The 23104-nt window shown below is 53.2% G+C and overlaps 1 protein-coding gene across 1 annotated transcript; it reads right to left on the reverse strand.

Annotated features, from left to right (window-relative positions):
* Positions 1-1968: 1968 nt before the first annotated feature.
* Positions 1969-8798, reverse strand: LOC125320975 (olfactory receptor 14J1-like). Its single transcript, XM_048293403.1, has 5 exons — positions 8701-8798; positions 7835-7913; positions 7425-7648; positions 3379-3567; positions 1969-2721 (listed from the first exon to the last, which is right to left on the reverse strand). The coding sequence occupies exons 2-5, from the start codon at positions 7884-7886 to the stop codon at positions 1969-1971; spliced, it is 1218 nt and encodes a 405-aa protein (XP_048149360.1). The 5' UTR covers positions 7887-7913; positions 8701-8798.
* Between the last annotated feature and the right edge of the window lie 14306 nt (positions 8799-23104).

Here is a 23104-nt window from a genome sequence, read left to right on the forward strand (position 1 = left end):
ACGAAGGATGTCTGGACTTCAGGCGGCTCTCTTGAAAGCTGTTTATTGCATAGGCGAAGTTACAGCATTTCAGGGAGTGGGTATCCAGAGCCAGCCCTACAGCTGCCAGCTCCAGCTGTAGGCATACCTGAAGCCGCTTTCTGTTCAAGTTACAAAGCCTTATATGCTTTTCTTTGCAGAGTATCTTAACACATAACAACCAATAAGCACCACACACAATACCTTTACATTTGCCTATAGCCTATCATAACTACTACCATCACCATATTATAGTCATTATTATCCAATCACACGAGTAAGTAAGTTATAATTTAAGCGTACAATGGAAAATTCTCAGACCTCTCTTTTTCTTCCTACATCGACATTTCTTGTTTGCCTGCCATATCTCTCTTTTTGGTAAAGACATGTTTTCTATTGACTTATGCTCTTCTTGAGATTTATTTACTTGGTGAAAAACATGTCTTTGGTTGTAGTCACATACCTTTGTCCTATTCATAAAAATCTATTTCCAACTCATCTCCAACCCTTGCCTTCTCAGTTACTCAGCAATCACTGTTTCAGCAAAACATCTTTTATTCTATATCAAAACTTGCTTTCATTTCTACCTCATCCCCAGTTTCTACATTCAGAAATCTTTTTGCCAAGTCTACATACCTGTGAAACTTTCTTACCAAACTTTCATCCTCCCCAACGCCCTGTCTCCTGCATCATCGGTGGGAAGGATGGAGAGGTGGGGGAAGGTGTTTTGAAAGCTCTTATTTCACTTCTCATTATCCTGCTCTGATTTTGTTATTAATAAATTCACTTTATATCTGTAAGTTGAGCCTGTTTTGCCCAGGACGGTGTTGGATGAGGGATCTCTCCTGGTCCTTATCTCAACCCATGAACCCTTTGTTATATTTTCTCTCTCCTGTCCAGCTGTGGACAGGAGTGAGAGAGCAGCTTTGGTGGGTGCCTGGAGTCCAGCCAGCATCAATGCACTACAGACCTGAATAAAAAAATTCCTAGGCAATGGTTCCCTTGTGATCTAAAGACCCCACCCATCACACAGCAGCCCCGTCCCACAGAAATGTCAGCCACTGAGCCTCTCGCTCTCCACAGCTTCACCACGGCTTTGGTACCCAGTGTTTGCCACAGGGCCACCATCACCCCTCTGAGCTGGGTTTGGGTGGGGTTTTGGTGGGTCTGCAGTCCCTGTTGTCATGTGGTTGTTCCAGTTCACAGACCACGATCTCTGGGCTGGCCACTCTGGGGATTTATTTTTAAGTCACGTTTAAGCTGCAGCTTTGTCCATTCTATTATTCATGTTCAGATTGTCAGCTCCAGGACTCACTGTGATCCACCTGTGATTCACATGCCAGGGCCATAAAATTCTGAAAAACTTCACTGATCAGTCCAGCAATTCCAGCCACTATTGTCTACTTTAAAATAACACAAAACTGTCAACCCCTCCTGTGCTCACAGGACAGCCACAGAGCAGGACAGCAGCGCAGCAGACAGAGCTGAGGACTCACACAAGGACCGGAGGACAGTGTGGAAGGATAAACAGAGTAGCTCTGAAAGCACCGAGTGCTGCTGCTCTCTGGCCCTGCTGCTGTGCTGGGACTCAGCTTCTCTCCCCCTCTGCACACAGGCACTGCCCTGCCAGATTCAGATGAGGTTTCAAATGGAGGATTTTTGACCAACAAGTTGCTGCAGGATCCTTTATTTTGCTAGAGTGCACAGAGGAGGTGATTCCTCATTTCCATTGTCTCTGGGTAAAATTTGAGGTGTAACCAGTGAATTAGAAATAGGATGAATGATCCCAGTAATGGGATGATGATGGGAAAAATAAAGTTTCATTGTGCACAACATTATGACAAAATGAAAAAGGAAACCCTGCACACACAAACCACTCTGAAAAACTTGAGCAGACAGGCTGGGCCTGCACTGAGTTACACTGCAGCTATGGAGAACAAAACCGGCACTTCATTGCTGCTGAAAAGCATCAGTCATCAGTTTCCTCAGGGTATCCCTGAGCTCCTGGTTCCTCAGGCTGTAGATGAGGGGGTTCAGGGCTGGAGGCACCACCAAGTACAGAACTGACACTGCCACATCCAGGGATGGTGAGGAGATGGAGGGGGGCTTCAGGTAGGCAAATGTGCCAGTGCTGAAGAACAGAGAGAGCACAGCCAGGTGAGGGAGGCACGTGGAAAAGGCTTTGTGCCGTCCCTGCTCAGAGGGGATCCTCAGCACGGCCCTGAAGATCTGCACATAGGAGAAAACAATGAACGCAAAACAGCCAAAGGCTAAACAGACACTGACAGCGATGAGCCCAAGTTCTCTGAGGTAGGAGTGTGAGCAGGAGAGCTTGAGGATGTGTGGGATTTCACAGAAGAACTGGCCCAGGGCATTGCCCTGGCACAGGGGCAGGGAAAATGTATTGGCCGTGTGCATGAGAGTGTAGAGAAAGGCACTGGCCCAGGCAGCTGCTGCCATGTGGGCACAAGCTCTGCTGTCCAGGAGGGTCCCGTAGTGCAGGGGTTTGCAGATGGACACGTAGCGGTCATAGCACATGATGGTGAGGAGGAAATACTCTGCTGAGATGAGGAAAAACAAAAGAAAGAGCTGAGCAGCACATCCTGTGTAGGAGATGTGCCTGGTGCCCCAGAGGGAATTGTGCATGGCTTTGGGGACAGTGGTGCAGATGGAGCCCAGGTCGGTGAGGGCCAGGTTGAGCAGTGTAGGAACCCAGAGTGTCGAGAATATTTCTCTGCCTGTTTTTAAGGATTCTTACCCCCCTGAACAACACTGTTTTGGCTTCAAACCTTGGAAAAAATTACCAACAGTCAGACAACAACTAGAAAATACAGTGGTGTGAATTAGGTTATAGACTACTATGTAAGATTGTCACAGGGTGAAAAATTTAGAGGTTTTAGGCTTCTCTTTGTAGTAAATAGATAAGAGTAAAAAATACCAAAATGGAGGACTGTTGTTGTTCTCGAAACCTTCTTCTCCTTCTTCTACTACTCCATATTCTGCAGTAAAAGTAGTTTGGAATGATTGGATAGAAAATGCCACAGTTCCTAGTCGTGTTACCGAATAATTGGCAGGAAAGTGAAAATAATGTACGTTTTTAGTAACTATTGGTTAAAATATCTTTAAAAGGCTGTGTAAATCTTGGTAATTGCCCTCACTCCTACTTTTCCTCCTTCCATGCTGTACCTGGGTCACGCTAGTGGCTCAGTTCCTCTGATAAGACTTAATAAGCAACTATCTGGAAACACTGAAACTACAGAAGACGTCTCGCTTTATCCTTTAAACTCCTTGCAAGGACTTTCAGCAAATTCTCTCCCATCAGGAGAGACTCGATTTATGGCACAGTAAAGTGTCAAGCAGGAAGAAGAACATGGGGCTGTGCAGGTGCTGGCCGCAGGCTCCGGCACTGATGATGAGGCCGTTGCCCAGGAGGGCAGCCAGGGAGATGCCCAGGAAGAGGCAGAAGTGCAGGAGCTGCAGCTGCCGCATGTCTGCCAATGCCAGCAGGAGAAAGTGGCTGATGGAGCTGCTGCTGGACATTTGCTGGGTCTGCACATGGGGACTTGTTCACGAGGAAGGAAACAATGAAGAGTTAGAGGAGATCTGTAACCACAATCAAAGCCATTTCCCATACACCATCCCCTGGAACAAACAGGCACCCTTTTATGTTTAGGAGATCTGGGGTTTTTGTATTTTAAGCTCCCCCCATATCTCTCCTGGAATTCTTGGATATCAGAAATCCTCAGCATTTCTGCTGCCCTCAGGGAGAGCAGAGCAACTTTTGCAAGGCAAGATGATGAGTGGAGACTCAGGGGAGATGCTCTGTCATTCTGACTTGTTCAGAGTTTCTCTGGGCTTTCACTTTTCTCAAATGCAGAATGTTCACCCTCCCATGTTTCCCTTAAAGATCACCAGGTGCTGCTGGGAGCAGATGGATCCACCACATACCCCCCAATGTCCATCCCTCTCTCAAGGTCTCAGCACCACATTCGTAGCCGAGGACACACCTGGTTCATTTCACCAATCCGACAGCATTTTCACACTTGTAGCATCTCTGCTTTTCTCCTCTATCTGGGGCTTTCAGGTAACACAAAGATGCTACAGGACAGATTTGGTTCCTGGAGGAAACTCCCAGCTTGGAAGGAAACCTCGGGGAGAGAGCCAAGAGTCCCAGAGCTGGCACTGGACGAAGGGAGATTGAGCTGCTGCCCTGGCTGCACTGACAGCCCTGCCCACAGCCGGGCACTGGGGCCAGCGTCACCCTGAGCCAGCTGTGCCCCCTCCCAGAGCCCCCAGGGCCGGGCAGCTGCTCCCAGCCCTGTGTTCTGCAGAGGGAACTGGGCCCGGGGCTGCAGAGCTGCCCCACGGCTCTGCTGCAGCTCTGCCTGCCCAGGAGGGGCTTCACGCCTCGGACCCCCGGCCCTGAGGGCAGAGGCTTGGCTGGGGGGCACAGGAGGGAGGGGGCTTCTTCAGAGGGAGGGGCTGCACTGGAGGGGATCCTGTGGGGATCTCTAAACTCTCCCTGACACATTGCTGGCTTTGTTTTCTCTCCTTCCCTGATCTCATCTCTGCTTCCTGGGGATTTTCCTCCTGGAGCTACTTCCCTGTGCCTGATCTGTCCCTGCCAGCACTCACAGACCCCAAATCTCTGTGCACTCTCCTTGGCCCTACAGAAACCTGCCTGTGTGCAGGGCACTGGCTGGGGCAGGTTCTTTTTGCAGCTCGGAGAAAGGACAGATCAGACTGAGCCTGATGGGTCCAGCCAAGGTGATGCTGGTGCTGTCCATGGGCACAGAAGTGGCTGAAAGCACAGGAGGGATCTCCTGTGCACCTGCTGATCACTGAAAGTAACGGTTCAGATGTCCCAGGGACCTGAAACAGTCCATAATATCTTTACTATTTTTCCTTCCTCCCCATCATTCTCCAGTGGTAGGAAACTGAAAACAAAGTCTCAGGAAATTTCCTCATTTCTATAAAAATCCTTGTATTGGAAATATTCTGGGACTGATCAGAAACTCTCAGCACATCAGAGCCTCATGAGCATTTCAACTCTCCTGCACTCGAGATGCTCTGAGTTGTACTCACAGAATCCATAGGCAGGGGGATGTTGCAGCTTCAGGAGATCCCTCCAGGAGCTGCAGCTGCCGTGTCCTGCAGCCAGAGGCTTCCTGTGCCAGGGGCTGGGAGTGATTCTCCCGCAGTCACTTCCCAGCACCTTCCCAGCCCCGGCTGAGTTTAAGCCCTGTGCCCAGGCTGGCTGCAGGCAGTGCCCCAGCCCTGCTGGGCTGTGCCCAGGAGCTGCTCCTGGCCAGAGCTGTCTCTCTGCAGCGCTGCCGCTTGCCAGGAGCTGCCTCTGTGCCAGGAGCCCGGCCCAGCTCAGCAGCACAGACACAGCACAAGGACTGGAATGACCCTCTCGGGCCTTGGTGCTGAGGCCCTGAACATCAGTCCCTGACAGGGACTGGCAGAAGCGTCTCAAGAATTCAAGTCAGAATTGAATTTCAAAGTTTCTGGAAGTTTTCATGGGTCCCAGTGAGGGACACGACTGAGAAAGTGTCCCCAGGCTCCAGTCAGAGCAGAGAACTGGAGGCAGGGATGACAGGGGGGACAAAGAGAAGCCAAGTCTTGGTGCCCTGGGGCACAGCAGCGTCTGTGCCACCAAGGGCTGGGAGGAGACACCTTGTCCTGAGGCCCTGGGGCCTCCTGGCACAGCCCCAGCAAGGCTGGGCACTGTCAGCCCCTGTCCTGCCCTCAGCATCCCCCCACATCCCAGTGGCCTCAGGGATCTGCTGGAAGGAGTCCCTGGGGAGCCTTGGTCAGGAATGGCCCTGGGGGCTCCTCAATGCTCCCAGGGACTGCAGGGTTTTCAAAGGACTTTGGCTTTGGCTTTTGCCTGGGAGTCTCTGAGAGTTTTGTGCAATCCTGGCCCCCAATTATCTGCTCTAATGAGTCCCCGGAGATTCTTTGTCAGTAACAACATTCAGTGGGGCTCATTAATGCTTCAGGGTACTTCAGGTTTTTTAAAGTACTTGGTGCTTCTCTTTTGATACTGACTCTGTCAGAGGTTTGTGCAATCATGGCCTCCAATTATCTCCTTTAATTGGTCCCTTGAGAGCTTTGCATTGACACTCAGTGGGGCTCATTAATGCTCTGAGATACTCAAGGTTTTTAAGGTACTTTGGATTTTCCTTTCCACACTGAGTCTCTGAGAGGTTTTTGTGCAATCCTGGCCTCCAATTCTCTCCTCCAAGGAGTCCATGAGGAGCTTGGGTCTGGGATGGACCTCAGTGGGACCCATTGATGCCTTGAGACTGTGGAAACCATGTTTTTAGTAGAAAATGGACATAACGTGAACCAGCCATAAAATAGAAGAACCAGAGCATGTAAGAGAGAAGGACTTGAGCACGTACACAGGGGAAGAGTTGATGGGAAGGTTGTGAGAAAGGAACAAGCATCATTGGGGAGGATGTGAACAAGGAACATGCAAAGGAAGAAAAGGATAAGAAAATGCAAACTGAAGGACAGTTGTGACATACACGACAGACAATGTGACACACAGACAAGAGCCAATCATAAAGCATAAAGCAGCATGTGAAAATAGGCCTTAACCAATAATAATTATGCACGATCACGTGTAGGGAAAGCAAGAACTGTGTATTAGGGACAGTAGTTCATCAATAACATGGCTTCTGCCTGATTCACACTGAATCGTGTAGAGTCCATTGTTTCTCTCCACAGCCACCAGAAGAAACAATGTGACAGAATAGATGAAACTTTTTAGGGTGTAAAGTTAAAAAAATCAGCTCTTCCCAATGAATTTCCAATGTTGATCTGAGTCCCAATGGATGTTCCTGCCCCTGCATTCACCCAGGTGCCTACAGGGATCCAAGAGAACATGGAGAGCACCAGCCAGGGGTCTTCCCAACATGGATCACAGGGAATGTGGGTCACCAGGGCTCTGCCAAATGTGGGTCCTCTGACAGGGGATGAAGCTGGAGCAGAGGACAAAGCTCGCCACAGTCGGGGCACTCGCAGGGCTTCCCTTACCGGTGCCTCCGTTGGTGTTGGGTCAAGTGAGAGCTCCTGGAGAAGCTCTTCCCACACTCGGGACACTCGTAGGGCCTCTCCCCGGTGTGGACGCGCCGGTGCCTGACAAGGGCAGAGTTGTACCTGAAGTCCTTCCCACAGTCAGGGCAGCAGAAGGGCCTCTCCTCTGTGTGAATCCACTGGTGCAGGAGGAGACTGGAGCTGGTGTGAAACCTCTTCCCACACTCAGAACACTCATATGGGCTCTCCCCAGTGTGGATCCTCTGGTGGCGGATCAGGTCAGAGCAGTGGCTGAAGCTCTTCCCACATTCCAAGCGCTTGTAGGGCCGTTCCCCATTGTGAAGCTGCTCATGAACCACCAGGTCTGAGCTCTGGCTGGATCTCCAGCTGCCTTCCTGGAACAGGGTGGGTCTTCCCTCCTCAGAGCACCCTGGGCTGTGTTTGCAGCCCCTGCTCCTGCCGGATCTCCGGGGCTTTTCCTCCCCGTTGGATTCCTGCGCCGTGGAGCCGCTCAAAACGGCCTCTTCCACCAGGTTCTGCCGCGGGGATTTGTCCTCCCTGGGCTCCGTGCTCAGCTCGTTGTCTGGGGGAGGAAGGACAAGGAGAGGATGGGATTTGCCTCCGTGCCACAGGGAAGGGGAAGGAGATCCCCCAGTCCGTCCCCGGCAGGACGGCGTCGGCAGCGGGGTTGTCCTGCAAGCCGGGGGCGATGCTGGGCTGGGAGATGGAGCAGGAGAGAGGGGGAAAGGGGCAGGGACTTCCTCCTCACCTGCCTGGGTGTCCCGGGGCATCTTCCTCTTCCGTGCAGCCTCGTCCTCCATCTGGCCAAGGGTTGGGAATGGGAAATCCTGGTCTGGGGAGAAACAAGGGATGAGTGTGTTGGGTTGGAGGTCCCTCCTGCCCAAGTCCATCTCTAGAAGTCACCGGTGTCCATAAAAACCAACAAAAAATTGACAGTGAGTCCAAAAAAAGCCTCCAGGAGTTCCCCCTTTCCAGTCCCCTCACTTTGGGGTTTTAGGGGTCCCCCTTTTCAGGGCTTCTGGGGGTCCTGTGGGTCCTGGGGATCCCCCCTCTCCGGAGTCCTGCTTAGGGATGCTGGGGGGTTTCAGGGGTCCCACAGGTCCCCTTTTCCTGATTCTGCTTTGGCTCCCAGAGGTCCCAGGGTCCCCTTCTTCAGCCTCCCTCCACTCCAGGCACTTGGGGCTCCCCCATCTCCTCACTGCCCCTTTCAGGGCCGAGGGGTCCCAGCCCTGCCTCATCTCCAGGTCCCCCCCACCCTTCCAGGCTCTTGGGGGTCCCCCAGCTCTGGTATCGTCCCTCTCTGCTCTCCCCACTCCAGGGGTCCCGTGTTCCAGCCCCCAGCTCTCCTGGGGATCCCCAAAGCCAATGTCCAACCCCGCCAGTACCAGGTGATCCTCACATGGACCCCCCAAGACCCCCAAGGGGCAATTATGGCTCAGCTTTGGAGTCCTGCAAGATCCACATATCCCCTCTGGCCCAAAAAAATCCCTCCCAGGGACATGCAAGGACATCTGGGGCTCGATTCCAGAATCTGCAACCTCCAAACACCCCTCCAAAAAAACCTTCCTGGTGACCCCTCGATAGCTTTGGGGTGAGCTCCCCCTCCCCGCTCACCTGCAGGATGGGGGGGAAGATGCTACCGGGGCTGGGGGTGCTGCGGACACAGTGGGCGGGCGGTGGAACCTCGTGGTTCTCCAGCTCCTCCTCCTCCTCTCTCCCTCCTCTCCCTCCCGCTCCTCCTCCACTCCCACCCTGCCCCCCCTTTCCCACCCCCTCTGCCCCACGGTTGCTGCAGCACCAGCTGCTGTGTGGGGGGAGCCCCCCGATCAGCCCCAGGGATGGACAGGGGGGTTGGGGACCCCCCCAGTGCGAATCCCTCCCTTCCCCAGAGCCCCAGGGAATTGCTCCAGGGCTCAGGTGCTGGGGGACAGGGCAGGACCCCCATGGAACCGCTCTTCTGCTGTCCCAACCCCACCTTTCCCTCCCCCCTCCTCCCCTTTCTCAGCGTTCCCCCAATCCACAGCCCCATTCCAGCTCAATTTGGGTGTCCCATCCCCCTCCTGTTTTGTTTGGGAGTCCCAGCCCCCTCTTCCCCTCCCCTTCTGTGCCTTCCCCAATCCCCACCTCCCCTCCTCTGGCCTTGGTTTAGGGGGCTCCAGGCCCTTCCTGCTCATTTTGGGGGTTCCATTCCCCATTTTGCTCAATTTGGGGTTCCAGACCCTGCCCCCCTTCTCACCGCTCAGCCCGCAGCCAGGGGGGCTGCCAGTACCACCAGTGCCACCAGTGCGGCCCCAGCTGCCCCCACATGCCCCATCCCCAGCGCTGGCCAGGTGCCGACAGCCCCAAAACAGCCACGCTGTACCCTGGGGGGGGGGGTCCCCAAAGCGGCCCCGCCCCGCACGGCACTGGGAGCACCAGTCCGGACCAGTGCGGAGCGTGGGCGGGCGGCATCAGCCGTGCCCGGGCAGGGCCGGGCCCCGCGGGGCTCCCGCCCGCACTCGGCCCCCGCCAGGACAGCGCGGGGGGGCCCGGCCTGGCCGCCCCCACCTCCCCCTCCCCAAATTCCACTCCGGGGGGCGCTGGGGGCGGGGGGGGCTCAGGTGGGGACAGAGGTGCTGCCAGCACCACCCCCTCAAGATTAGGGGTGCCCCAAAACTCCCTCAGAGCTGGCGGATACCCCGCAAGCCCCTGAGGAGTGGGGTCCCCCCGGCCTCATCATCCCCAACCTTCGGCTGCCTCATCCCAAGACCCATCCCACCCACACCCCTCCCCCAGACTTCATCCCACACCCCAATCCACATCCCACCCTTCCTGGGCCCCATCCCATTTCTCCTGGCAGCCGCCACCAGGACCCCCCAAAACCCCACATGCCGGGGACTCCCCAATATCCCCCAAGAGGCATTTGCAACTCACATTTGGAGCCCTGCAAGATCCAAACATCTGCCTCATCCCCCACCCCACCAAACCCCCCTTTCCTCAGGAACCAACAAAGATATTTGGGGCTTGGTGCTGGAGTCCTCCAAGCTCCAAAAATCCCTGTTATGAATGTATTGTGATGTTGGCTTTTTGCATGTTGCTTAATGTTAGAAAAACTTTACCTAGATTTTGGGGCTTTGAGTACTGAAGAGCTGGCCGGATAAACGACACATACACCATTACGATTTGAGCACTGTTCTCCGCTTTATTGTTTACTTATACAAGCTTATATCTACTTTGCAAAGATTCACGCCCAGTCCCTCTCCATGGGAGAGCTAACCAGTGTATAACTTCGCCAAGGACTTTCAGAGCTGCCTGCAGCCAGGTGTTATCCAGGCTTGCCTGCATCCAGGGGCCAGTTCAGGGGTTTTTCCTCAGCAACCCTGGGTTTCCCAATCTTCCCAGGGGTATCATATGCCCCTGTTCCACAAGGAATCCCTCTACACATCCCCCGTTTTCTTTTTGGGAAACCCAGGCCTGATCGATGATCTTTTGCAGCCCCGCTTTAATGCCAGAAAGAATGCACCCAAATACTATTAAGCCTAATATAACTACAAATAGCAATTGGCAGCCTTCTACTACCAAGGTACGCAGCCATCCATTGATACCCAGACCCTTAAGCTAATCTCCAGTAGGGTTGTCTGTCTCCTGAAGGTTGTGCAGGCCCCTCTGGAGGTCAGAGAGGTGCTTGTGAATTGAGATAGAGTGGTCAGAAAGATTCATACAGCACATACCTTGGAAATCTTCACAGCTGTGGCCGTGGGCTAATAATAGAAAATCAGTGGCTGCCCAATTTTGTAATATTGCATGCCTAACACTAGTAACATCTGCACTTAGCTAGTCAAGGATCTGCAAAGTTATGTTTAGCTCATTCCTTGCCCAGCAAGCAAGTTTGTGTATTGTGGCGTGCGCTCTAGCTGCTGAAGCACCAGGTAAAAACATAGATGCTAGCCAAATTGTACTACGACTCCAAAAGATGGGCTTTTCAGTCCTTTCACATTTGAACTCATGGATTGAACGCCGCACCCTGGTTTCAGTGTGGTGGGTGATATTTAAGAGTTGATGCAGGTTTGGATGAAACAGGGTGAGTTTCCCTAAGTAGCACAGTCCCCCACGTGGGTTGGCAGGAACCCCATTCCACACACAGTCCCTGCATATTAAGAACGTACCACTGGGGAGGCATTTCGGGGCTTGACCCATGAGGTTGATTCGGTAGTAAATTGCTTCGGACTCGTGGTTTCTCAGAAACCAGTCTGCAAGAGGGTCAACAGTGGCCCAAAGGCACCTATTAGCATTTAATTGACTGGTAGTGGGCGGCTTGAATGTCATGTAACCATCCCCAGTTTGGTTTGTGGAACCCAGTAGGTCTAACTCTTCTGGTGTTCCCATGGTGACATTGATGCTTTTCAAGAATGCAGCTTGCCAGCAGGCACGCTGCTGCGCAGGCTTGAGTCCGATCAGCTCTGAACAATTGCCATTGTTTGTGGCGTTCCTAATCAGGGAGCTGTTGTCTGGCATCCCTCAGAAGTCTTGTGGGTTAAAATATGGGACCCTGATTAAACAGGTGCGAAATGGGTCCCCTGGCATGGCCAGGCTCAGACACATAGAGTCTTGCCCTGTTAATTCAGCTAGGGTGACCCACATGTTTTGTCTCCTTTGGATTGCTGTTAACATTGCGTGGGACCTGGTTAGGATGCTTACGAGAAGCAAACCTCTCAGAATGTTTATGGGTCCAGCTCTACTTTGTTACTTCCCAGCGCTCAGGGGCCACCACATGCTGCCGAGGGACCCGAACCTGTGTGCTACTCTCTCACCCTAACGCTGCCACACTCTGTACTGTCCTCACTCGGTCTAAATGGGTGGACAGCCGATCAAAGATGTCCGCCAATGCCCTTGTCTCAAGACAGTCAAAACAATTCCCCACTCTGTGTCTGGTGCTATACACAAGAATCTACACAACTCCCCTTCTTGGTTCTGCCTTCGTAGAGGGTTCCCTGACGCTCACCACAAGTCACTAGCAACCACCCAGGGCAGCTGTTACGTTCGCCACAGAGTCTTGCTATTTTTCCTACTACAGAGAGTGGTGGATCTGGCAAGTTCTCAGCCCCCTCACTCAGCCACATCTGCAGCCTCTCCCAAGGCTTCTCAGGACAAGGATCCCGGAGTTCCAGCTGTTGAAGTAGTGACGTCACTTTCCTCAGGAGCCGATGCTGACTGTGCCTTCTCGCTTCGGGGTCCTGTATGCGTCGCATGGCACCACTTGCTGGGCACCCATAGCAGTCCCTCTGGGGAGGAAACACACATATATCCTTGACCGTTAAATAGCACTGGGCTGGGACCCTCCCACAAACCCGTTCGAGGGTTACGGTACAACACACTTATTTCTGGAAGGGCCCGCTCGATTCCCCTATGAACTGTCTGATGATGGATTGCCACTGGAGACTCCTCCCTATCCCCGGCCAGAGAGAGGAAGTTCCATGTAAACAGCGCCTTGCTTAACCGCTTACTTGGTTCCATCTCTCCCCCTTTCTGTCGGCCCAGATATTCTTTTAGTGTACGATGGGCTCTCTCTACCACTGCGTGACGGGTGGGCAAGCGTGGGATCCCCATGATATGTTCTACCCCCCACTGCTGCATAAATCTGGCTAGGCGACCACTAGTGTATGCTGGCCCATTGTCCATTTTGATCTTTTTGGGTACCCTCATTACTGCGAAGCAAGAGAACAGATGCCGTTCCACATGCAATGCCTTCTCTCCTGTCTGAGCGGTAGCCCACAGGAAGTGTGAAAAGGTGTCAATTGTTACATGGACATAGCGCTGTCAACCAAACTCAGGGACGTGAGTGACGTCCATTTGCCAGAGTTCGAGGGCTTTCAAACCCTTGGGGTTAACTCCCACACCCAACCCCGGGCTGTGATGGCTACAGCAGGGACAAGCCTGCACTATGCCTTTTGCTTCTGTCAGCGGATCCTTAAACTGTCTCTGCAGGGATTTTGCGTTTTGATGGAACAAATCATGGCTACATCTGGCTTGCTCAAAAGTGTTCACAGGTGGGAGATGCACTATGGGGGCACAGGTCACTGCCTCATCTGCACGGGCATTGCCCTCTCCCAGCCCGATGTTCCACTGGTGGCTCCAAACGTGCAGGATACAGTAGGGGTGTGTCCGTTGTTGCAGGGTGTGCCTCAATGTAATGAGCAGTCTGTCCAGATGTTCGTTGTTGGTACGCCGGATTTCTGCATCGTGGATCCGTTGGGCTACTCCAACGACATATAGGGAATCGCTGACTACATTCACCAGTTCCTTCGACCACTGTTGTAAGGCCCATATCACGGTGTGCAGTTTGAGTGTTTGCAAGCTGTCGGCCGGTTCTCTCGCTATGAGTCTTCCAGTGGTCATTCTCTTTCCACGCACAGGCAGCCCACTTCATCTTCCACCCCACATCCGTGAACACTGTGCGCCATAATACTGGCCGTTCTACATTCAGTGGGGGGTCCAGCCACTCATAGCGCCCCAGCAACTGCGCCAGCCTTCCCTGTGGGTGCTTGTTATGGACCACGCCAGTGAATCCGAGCAGAGCTTCTTGCAGTGCCTCCCCATGGCGTAGCATCCACTCCAAGTCCCCTATCTGGACCGGTATACTGATGTCCTCTGCCTCGCTGTCGTCCAACTCCACCACTCCGTCATGACTCTTTCGGATTAAAAACGCCACCATCTCTACCCTGGACTGCAGTCTGAAGCGTGGCTGAGTCGGCGGGAAGATCCATTCAGGAATCCGGATGTCCTCCCCATTTTTCTTTTACCATTGGTGGATGATGGCATGTGAACCTGCTGCGCCGATCAGGGTGATGACGATGGCGAGTGGGACTCCTTCTTCTCTGCGTGATACCCATGCGTGCCACAGCTTATCTGCGACCTTGGCAAGAGCTACTGCTTGGTCTGGGGAGCATTCTCAAGGTTCGGCAGCATTCGTTCTGTGCAGCCATGGCAGGAAGGGGGCGAGGTCGGCGTTCGTGATTCCCGCGACTCCACAGACCCATTGTAGATCTCCTAGAAGCCATTGCGCATCATGGAGCATGGAGATTTCTGTATGTAGCTTGATCTTTTGGGGCCTAATTTGTGAGACTGATATGAGCCAGCCCAGGTACTTCTATGGTGCGGTCTGCTGGATTTTCTGGGGGGCAATCTCTAATCCAATCTCATGCAGGTGTTCTCTGACCCATTGCATCTCTTGGTCTGAGAACACTGTGGCAGTAGCTATCAGGATGTCATCCATGTAATGGTAGATGAGTGCTTCAGCGTAGCGTCGTCGAATCGGACGGAGCGCCCAGTCAACATATAGCTGACACAGCATGGGGGAATTTTTCGTTCCCTGGGGTAGGATAACCCACTCGTAGCACTTAGCGGGCTCACTGCGATTCTTTGTGGGCACTGTAAAGGCAAAATGTTCTGTGTCCTTTGGATGCAGTGGGATTGTGAAAAAGCAGTCTTTTAAGTCAATTACAGTGATTTGCCATCCCTCTGGAATCACTGTAGGAGCCAGTAGCCCAGGTTGCGGTGCCCCCATAGCTTGCATGTGCACATTCACTTGGTGAAGGTCATGAAGGAGGTGCCATTTTCCTGACTTCTTTGGAATCACAAAGATGGGGGTGTTCCATGGGCTGACCAACGGCTTGATGTGTCCTGCCGCTAGCTGTTCTGCAACAAGTTGTTCTATTATCTTCAGCCTTTCGTCTGTTACCAGCCACTGCTCGACCCAGACAGGCTCATCTGTTAACCAGGTGAGAGCCTGTATGGGCGGCTGATCGGCAGTGGCCATCAGCATAAATGTTGGTCTGTGGTGAGCACAAGGCCTAGCTGCGCAAGGATGTCGCGTCCGATCAGGCCTTGCAGGGTCTGAGGCAGCTTCATAACATAGGGGCGACACACAATGATTTGATTGTCCTCAAATTCTAGGGTAATTGGGGTTGCACTTACTTGGGGGATTTGTGTTCCTCCCACCCCTACCAGCGTGGCCGCTGGTTTTTCCAGTCCCCAACCAGATGGCTATACCGCCTGGTTGATTATGGTAACGTCAGCACCTGTGTCGAAAAGCAGCTGTATTTTGATGGCTTCTGCCCCTCTTCACAGGATCACTTGCCGCTGAGGTCTCTGGGCCAGGTTCAATGTCCAAAACATGTTGAACCCAGAGGACCCAAAGGTGTGGTCTCCGCGGACACTGCTGTTGCTGGTTTTCCCGTTGGTCATTAGGGGAATGGGAACGATTTGGGCAATGTGACTGCCCTGTGGTGTTGGGGTTTTAGTTTAGTCTTAGGTTTTCCTGTTAAAGGAATTTTCTCCCATATGCATGTTGCTAGGGGACAAATAGCTGTACTTAAGAAAGACAAAAAGGGGAGTGGGGCGGGCCTGGATACTCTTTTGTCTACACCTGGGTGTGGGGACAGTTCGCTCTGAGCGTCCGGAGAGAGAAGCTGCAAAGAAAGGAGCTGCTGCTGCTTTCTTTTTGGCCGTTCTTTCTTCCTGCTGGAAGCAACGCCGGGACCCCAAAAGCCGCTTTTCCCTGCCCTGCTGGAGACCGAGCTGTGGCTGTCCTGCCCCGCTGCTGTTTCGAGCTTTCGCTACGCTGTAGCCTTGCTCGCCCTGCCTGCCTGAGCCTCCGTGGTTTTTCCCATCTGGATACATCTCGCCTGCCACCCGGGATTTGCGTCCGTCCCTGCCGTTCCAGCCTGCCGTTTCAGCCTGCTGTTCCTGAGAGCCCGGGATCAGCTGCCCAGGGGTTTGTGAAGCCTTTGTTCCATCCTTCCCGGGATCCCAGGGCACCAGAGCCGCGGGTTTCCCGAGCTCGCTCCGGAGCGCCCCCTGCAGCCGCGGGGGAACCATCGCACCTGCCCTGCTCACCGGGAGCCGCCAGCGCCCCTGCCGGCTGCGAGCGGAACTGCACCCGAGGGGAAATAGCCTGACAGCCGAGAGGGCTGGCACTGGGTTTGTGATTGCTGTTACTGCCAGAGTTGTTGTTGTTTTGTTTGACTGGTTATATACATATATATATATAGTAAAGAACTGTTATTCCTATTTCCCACATCTTTGCCTAAAGGCCCTTGATTTCAAAATATAATAACTTGGAGGGAAAAGGGGTTATATCTGCCACTTCAAGGGGGGCCTCTGCCTTCCTTAGCAGACACCTGTCTTTCAAAACTGAGACAGATCTTGGCGCCCAACGTGAGGCCTGAGGGCATTAAAAGATAGAGGTGAAAAAGGAATAACAGTTCCTGGATAACTTTATTTTGTGTGCTGGATATTGGAACCTTGTTAGGCAGCACTATGTGGTCTAGTTTACCCTGGTTTGGGTGGCACGTAGCCGTGGCTATATTCTTCCCCTTTGCAGCTCCTTACTTGAGTATGGGTCCTCTGACTAAGGCTACCATTGCTGTTATCCAGCTTGCGTTATGGGTCGAGAAGGTGAGGAATTCATGGGTTTTTAACTTCCTCCGGAATGTGGGCACATGGATAAACAGCTATCACACACTGAGCACATGTTTTTGGGGTTATGTTAACAATGGTACCTTCTGTGAGGAAATGACACCAGGGGAAGTTTTCTCCCAACCCCTCAACCAGTTCTTTGGGCCCACCCCATCAATTTTCGAAGGGTTTAAATTCCCTCTGAATACTAACCATCTGCTGCTGATAGGCCTACTCTATTTAGCACTCAGGGATAAGTTGAGATTGGCTTGGATATCTACCCGGACACCAGCCCCAGAGACTAGAGATCCTGCCCCAGAACCTGACATGGCCCCAGAGAGTAGAGTTCCTACCCCAGAGCCTGATCCTGCTCCAGAGCCTGACACGGCCCCAGACACTAGAGATCCTACCCCAGAACCTGACACGGCCCCAGACACTAGAGATCCTACCCCAGAGCCAGAGCCTGCCGCAGCCCCAGACACTAGAGATCCCGCCCCACAGACTGATACCGCCCAACAGTCCACCTCAGAAATGGACTACCCAAACTGGGTGGGGGTACTGGAAAAAGGGATGCAGGAGATGTGCCAGGAGATGGGCCAGGTGCGCAAGGAGATGTGCCAGGAGATGGGCCAGGTGCGCCAGGAGATATGCCAATTGCTAAGGGAATACACCTCCTCAGCTAGTGAAAAACCCTCTCCCTGCCCCAAAGAGGGTGAGTCCGATGGTGCAGCAGTGGAACCCACGGATGTTACAACCGTCCAGACTTCAGCTGAACCACAAGGGCAACCACAGCCAGCAGCGGTCGCCCCTGTGCAAAGGAGGAAGTATAAGACCAAATCAGTACGACCAGTTAATGATGATGGGCAACCAGGGCCCTCACAACCAGCAGGAGAGCCAGAGCCAGAAATCATTACTGAGTCCCTGTCGCACGACAGTCTCCGTGCTATGCGAAACGACATTGTGCGAAGGGGGCGTGAGCCTTATACCACCTGGCTGCTTCGGGTTTGGGACCTTATGGGCACAAGTGTGCAACTGGATAGTGGTGAGGCAAGGTATCTGGGATCGTTGACCCAGGACCCAGGTGTGGACCAGATATTTGTGAGGGAGCCAGGGCCTCTCTCTCTTTGGGAGCGACTCTTAATGAGTGTGAGAGAAAGGTTCATTCACAAAGAAAGAATGCAGGAGTATCATCATAGAATGCAGTGGAAGACACTCGAGCAAGGGATCCAACAGCTAAGAGAGGTGGCAATATTAGAGGTACTCTTTGGGAAGGATGGACAGCATGATAATGACCCCGATAAGGTCAGGTGCACAGGACAGATGATGTGGAACCTGGCAAGGCTAGGGCCATCGCAATACACCACCTTCATTGCAACGATTGATGCTGACAATACCCGAGAAACAGTGGGCTCTGTTGCCAACAGGCTCAGGCATTATGACAGCATGATCAATGGCCCGCTGAAAGCTCATGTCTCTGCTGTGGTCCAGGACCTCAAAGAGGAGATGAAGGAGATGAGGAAGGAAATGAGGGAGGAGATGAGGGAGGAGATGAGGGAGGAGATGAGGAGGGTCAGTGTGGCACCAGTGCGAGTCACAGGCCCCCAAGTCAGAGCCCGTCGTCCCCCTGCTAGAGAGAGAGGGTACACCCCACGAGCTGAGCTGTGGTTTTTCCTGTGTGAGCATGGGGAAGACACGAGAAGGTGGGATGGGAAACCCACCTCTGCCCTGGCAGCGCGGGTGCGTGAACTCAAGGAGGGAGGCACTAACCGAGGGGGTTCCGCTAAGGTGAAGGTAGCCTCAGCCTCCCGTGACCGAGCTGCCAGGCATTACAGAAGGGAGGATGATATGTCGGATCCCCTTGAAGGTACCTCGAGCATGTACGCCCAGGGAAAGAATGATAACCAGGGCTAGAGGGGCCCTGCCTCTAGCCAGGAAGAGGCACGGGAGAACCGAGTTTTCTGGATGGTGTGGATCCGATGGCCTGGCACATCAGAGCCACAAAAATATGATGCGTTGGTTGATACTGGGGCACAGTGTACTTTAATGCCATCGGGACATGTGGGGGCAGAACCTGTATCCATCGCTGGGGTGACCGGGGGATCACAGCAGTTGACCCTTTTGGAAGCTGAGGTGAGCCTGACTGGGAAGGAGTGGCAAAAGCATCCGATTGTGACCGGCCCAGAGGCCCCGTGTATTCTGGGCATAGACTTCCTCCGGAATGGCTACTACAAAGACCCAAAAGGACTCAGGTGGGCATTTGGGATTGCTGCTGTGGAGGCAGAGGGCATTAGGCAATTGAACACCCTGCCTGGACTATCTGAGAATCCTTCTGCAGTTGGGCTCCTGAAAGTGGAAGAGCAACGAGTGCCAATTGCCACCTCGACAGTGCACCGCCGGCAGTATCGGACAAATCGAGATGCTGTGATCCCCATCCACAAGATGATCCGCGAGCTGGAGAGTCAAGGGGTGGTCAGCAAGACCCACTCACCCTTCAACAGCCCCATCTGGCCTGTGCGCAAGTCTGACGGGGAATGGAGATTGACTGTGGACTATCGTGCCCTGAATGAAGTGACTCCACCGTTGAGCGCTGCCGTGCCAGACATGTTGGAGCTCCAGTACGAGCTGGAGTCCAAAGCAGCAAAGTGGTACGCCACTATTGACATTGCCAATGCATTCTTCTCCATTCCTCTGGCAGCAGAGTGCAGGCCTCAGTTTGCCTTCACCTGGAGGGGCGTGCAGTACACCTGGAACCGACTGCCCCAGGGGTGGAAGCACAGTCCCACCATCTGTCATGGACTGATCCAGACTGCACTAGAAAAGAGTGAGGCTCCAGAACATCTGCAGTACATTGATGACATCATTGTGTGGGGGAACACTGCAACCGAAGTGTTTGAGAAAGGAGAGAGAATAATTCAAATTCTCCTGCAAGCTGGTTTTGCCATCAAGAAGAGCAAGGTCAAGGGACCTGCCCGAGAGATCCAGTTCCTGGGAGTAAAGTGGCAAGATGGACGACGTCAGATTCCCACTGAGGTCATCAATAAGATCACAGCAATGTCTCCGCCGACTAACAAGAAGGAAACACAAGCTTTCCTAGGTGCTATAGGTTTCTGGAGGATGCACATTCCCGAGTACAGCCAGATCGTGAGTCCTCTCTACCTGGTTACCCGCAAGAAGAATGATTTCCACTGGGGCCCTGAACAGCAGCAAGCCTTCGCCCAGATCAAACAGGAAATTGCTCACGCCGTAGCCCTTGGCCCAGTCAGGACAGGACCAGAGGTGAAGAACGTGCTCTACTCTGCAGCCGGGAACAATGGTCTGTCCTGGAGCCTCTGGCAGAAGGTGCCTGGTGAGACTCGGGGCCGACCACTGGGATTCTGGAGCCGAAGCTACAGAGGATCTGAAGCCAACTACACTCCCACCGAGAAGGAAATCCTGGCAGCTTATGAAGGAGTCCAGGCTGCCTCAGAAGTAATCGGCACAGAGGCACAACTCCTCCTGGCACCCCGACTACCGGTGCTGGGGTGGATGTTCAAAGGAAAGGTTCCCTCCACGCATCACGCCACCGACGCTACTTGGAGCAAATGGATTGCCCTCATCACGCAGCGCGCCCGAATTGGAAACCCAACTCGCCCTGGGATCTTGGAAATAATTACAAACTGGCCAGAAGGTGAGACTTTTGGGTTATCTTCTGAAGAAGAAGAGGAGCAGGTGACACGTGCCGAAGAAGCCCCACCATATAACGAGCTACCAGAGAGTGAAAGACAATACGCCCTCTTCACTGATGGTTCCTGCCGAATTGTAGGCGCTAGCCGGAAATGGAAAGCCGCTGTATGGAGCCCCACACGACAAGTTGCACAGGCCACTGAAGGAGAAGGTGGATCGAGCCAATTTGCTGAACTCAAAGCTGTTCAATTAGCTCTGGACATAGCTGAAAGAGAGAAGTGGCCAAAGCTCTACCTCTACACTGATTCATGGATGGTAGCCAATGCTCTGTGGGGTTGGCTGGAAAGGTGGAATAAGGCAAACTGGCAGCGCAGAGGAAAACCAATCTGGGCTGCTGAAGAGTGGAAAGACATTGCCACTCGGGTAGAGAAGCTATCCGTGAAAGTCCGTCATGTAGATGCTCACATCCCCAAGAGCCGGGCTAATGAAGAACATCGTAACAACAAACAGGTAGATCAGGCTGCGAAAATAGAGGTGTCCCAGATAGACTTGGATTGGCAACATAAAGGAGAACTGTTCCTAGCTCGATGGGCCCATGATGCCTCAGGCCATCAGGGCAGAGATGCCACCTATAAGTGGGCACGAGACCGAGGGGTGGATCTAACCATGGACAGTATCTCCCAGGTTATCCATGACTGTGAGACATGCGCTGCGATCAAGCAGGCCAAACGGGTGAAGCCTCTGTGGTATGGCGGGCGATGGTCCAAATACAAGTATGGGGAGGCCTGGCAGATTGATTACATCACACTGCCTCAAACCCGCCAAGGCAAGCGCTATGTGCTCACAATGGTAGAAGCCACCACTGGGTGGCTGGAGACCTACCCTGTGCCTCATGCTACTGCCCGGAACACCATCCTGGGCCTGGAAAAGCAAGTCCTTTGGAGGCATGGCACCCCTGAGAGAATCGAGTCTGACAATGGGACTCATTTCAAGAACAGCCTTATAAACACCTGGGCTAGAGAACATGGCATTGAGTGGGTGTACCACATCCCTTACCATGCACCAGCAGCTGGGAAGGTTGAGCGGTGTAATGGACTGCTTAAAACCACCTTGAAGGCACTGGGTGGGGGGACTTTCAAAAACTGGGAGATGCATTTAGCAAGAGCCACCTGGTTAGTTAACACTCGAGGTTCCACCAGCCGAGCAGGCCCTGCCCAATCCGAACCCCTACAAACAACAGACGGGGATAAGGTTCCAGTGGTGCACATGAGAGGTATGCTTGGAAAAACTGTTTGGGTAAAGTCTGCCTTGAGCAAAGACAAACCCATCCGTGGGGTTGTTTTTGCTCAGGGACCAGGTTGCACCTGGTGGGTGATGCAAAAGGATGGAGAGACGCAATGCATACCTCAAGAGGACCTTGTTTTAGGGTGAACTACCCATGGCTCTGTACTTGTACCAGTATCAGCATGTATATTTGTATATAATTTGGGTAATGCATAGATTTATATGGTTAAAAAAAAGTTAAGTTTCATGTAACATGTTAGTATGGGAAAAAATTCGGGGTGGATAATGTTGGGGTTTTAGTTTAGTCTTAGGTTTTCCTGTTAAAGGAATTTTCTCCCATATGCATGTTGCTAGGGGACAAATAGCTGTACTTAAGAAAGACAAAAAGGGGAGTGGGGCGGGCCTGGCTACTCTTTTGTCTACACCTGGGTGTGGGGACAGTTCGCTCTGAGCGTCCGGAGAGAGAAGCTGCAAAGAAAGGAGCTGCTGCTGCTTTCTTTTTGGCCGTTCTTTCTTCCTGCTGGAAGCAACGCCGGGACCCTAAAAGCCGCTTTTCCCTGCCCTGCTGGAGACCGAGCTGTGGCTGTCCTGCCCCGCTGCTGTTTCGAGCTTTCGCTACGCTGTAGCCCTGCTCGCCCTGCCTGCCTGGGCCTCCGTGGTTTTTCCCATCTGGATACATCTCGCCTGCCACCCGGGATTTGCGTCCGTCCCTGCCGTTCCAGCCTGCCGTTTCAGCCTGCTGTTCCTGAGAGCCCGGGATCAGCTGCCCAGGGGTTTGTGAAGCCTTTGTTCCATCCTTCCCGGGATCCCAGGGCACCAGAGCCGCGGGTTTCCCGAGCTCGCTCCGGAGCGCCCCCTGCAGCCGCGGGGGAACCATCGCACCTGCCCTGCTCACCGGGAGCCGCCAGCGCCCCTGCCGGCTGCGAGCGGAACTGCACCCGAGGGGAAATAGCCTGACAGCCGAGAGGGCTGGCACTGGGTTTGTGATTGCTGTTACTGCCAGAGTTGTTGTTGTTTTGTTTGACTGGTTATATACATATATATATATAGTAAAGAACTGTTATTCCTATTTCCCACATCTTTGCCTAAAGGCCCTTGATTTCAAAATATAATAACTTGGAGGGAAAAGGGGTTATATCTGCCACTTCAAGGGGGGCCTCTGCCTTCCTTAGCAGACACCTGTCTTTCAAAACTGAGACATGTGGGATAGTCACGAGTGGTTGTAGCGTGTAAGCCATGATCTTAATTTCACCGGTGTAGTCAGCATCGATGACTCCAGGGAACACCACTACTGCCTACTGGCTGGTTGATGACCACCCCACAAGTAGGCCACCCAAACAAGGACTGTCTGATGACAGGGGGCCCTTGGCTGTGGTTGGGGATCAGGGTGACCTGGCGGTCCGTCAGCGTGACTTCTATTGAGGTTGCCATGTCCACTCTGAGGCTCCCTTGGGTGGCTGGCTGGTTCTGGTGAAGGAAACCACCGGGGTTGCACTTGACTTGTGGCCCTTTGGGCCACTCACTTGTGTCCTGGCGTGAGACCCCACCACACTGCTCTGGCCGTTTCCCGCATAGCGGCATGCTATAGTGGCACAGTTGCCGGAATTGCAGTTGTGGCACCACACCGGTTTCTAGC

Source organism: Corvus hawaiiensis, unplaced genomic scaffold, assembly GCF_020740725.1.
Source record: "Corvus hawaiiensis isolate bCorHaw1 unplaced genomic scaffold, bCorHaw1.pri.cur scaffold_32_ctg1, whole genome shotgun sequence".
NCBI lineage: Eukaryota > Metazoa > Chordata > Aves > Passeriformes > Corvidae > Corvus > Corvus hawaiiensis.

Excerpts from the sequence above, each read along its gene's own strand:
- LOC125320975 (XM_048293403.1), bottom strand. The coding sequence starts at position 7,886 with ATGGAGGACGAGGCTGCACGGAAGAGGAAGATGCCCCGGGACACCCAG. Across the intron at positions 3,568-7,424 it reads CCAGCCAGAGCTCAGACCTG|ACCCAGCAAATGTCCAGCAG; the intron begins GTGGTTCATGAG and ends CCCCATGTGCAG. Across the intron at positions 2,722-3,378 it reads ACAGCCCCATGTTCTTCTTC|CTGCTCAACCTGGCCCTCAC; the intron begins CTGCTTGACACT and ends TGGGTTCCTACA.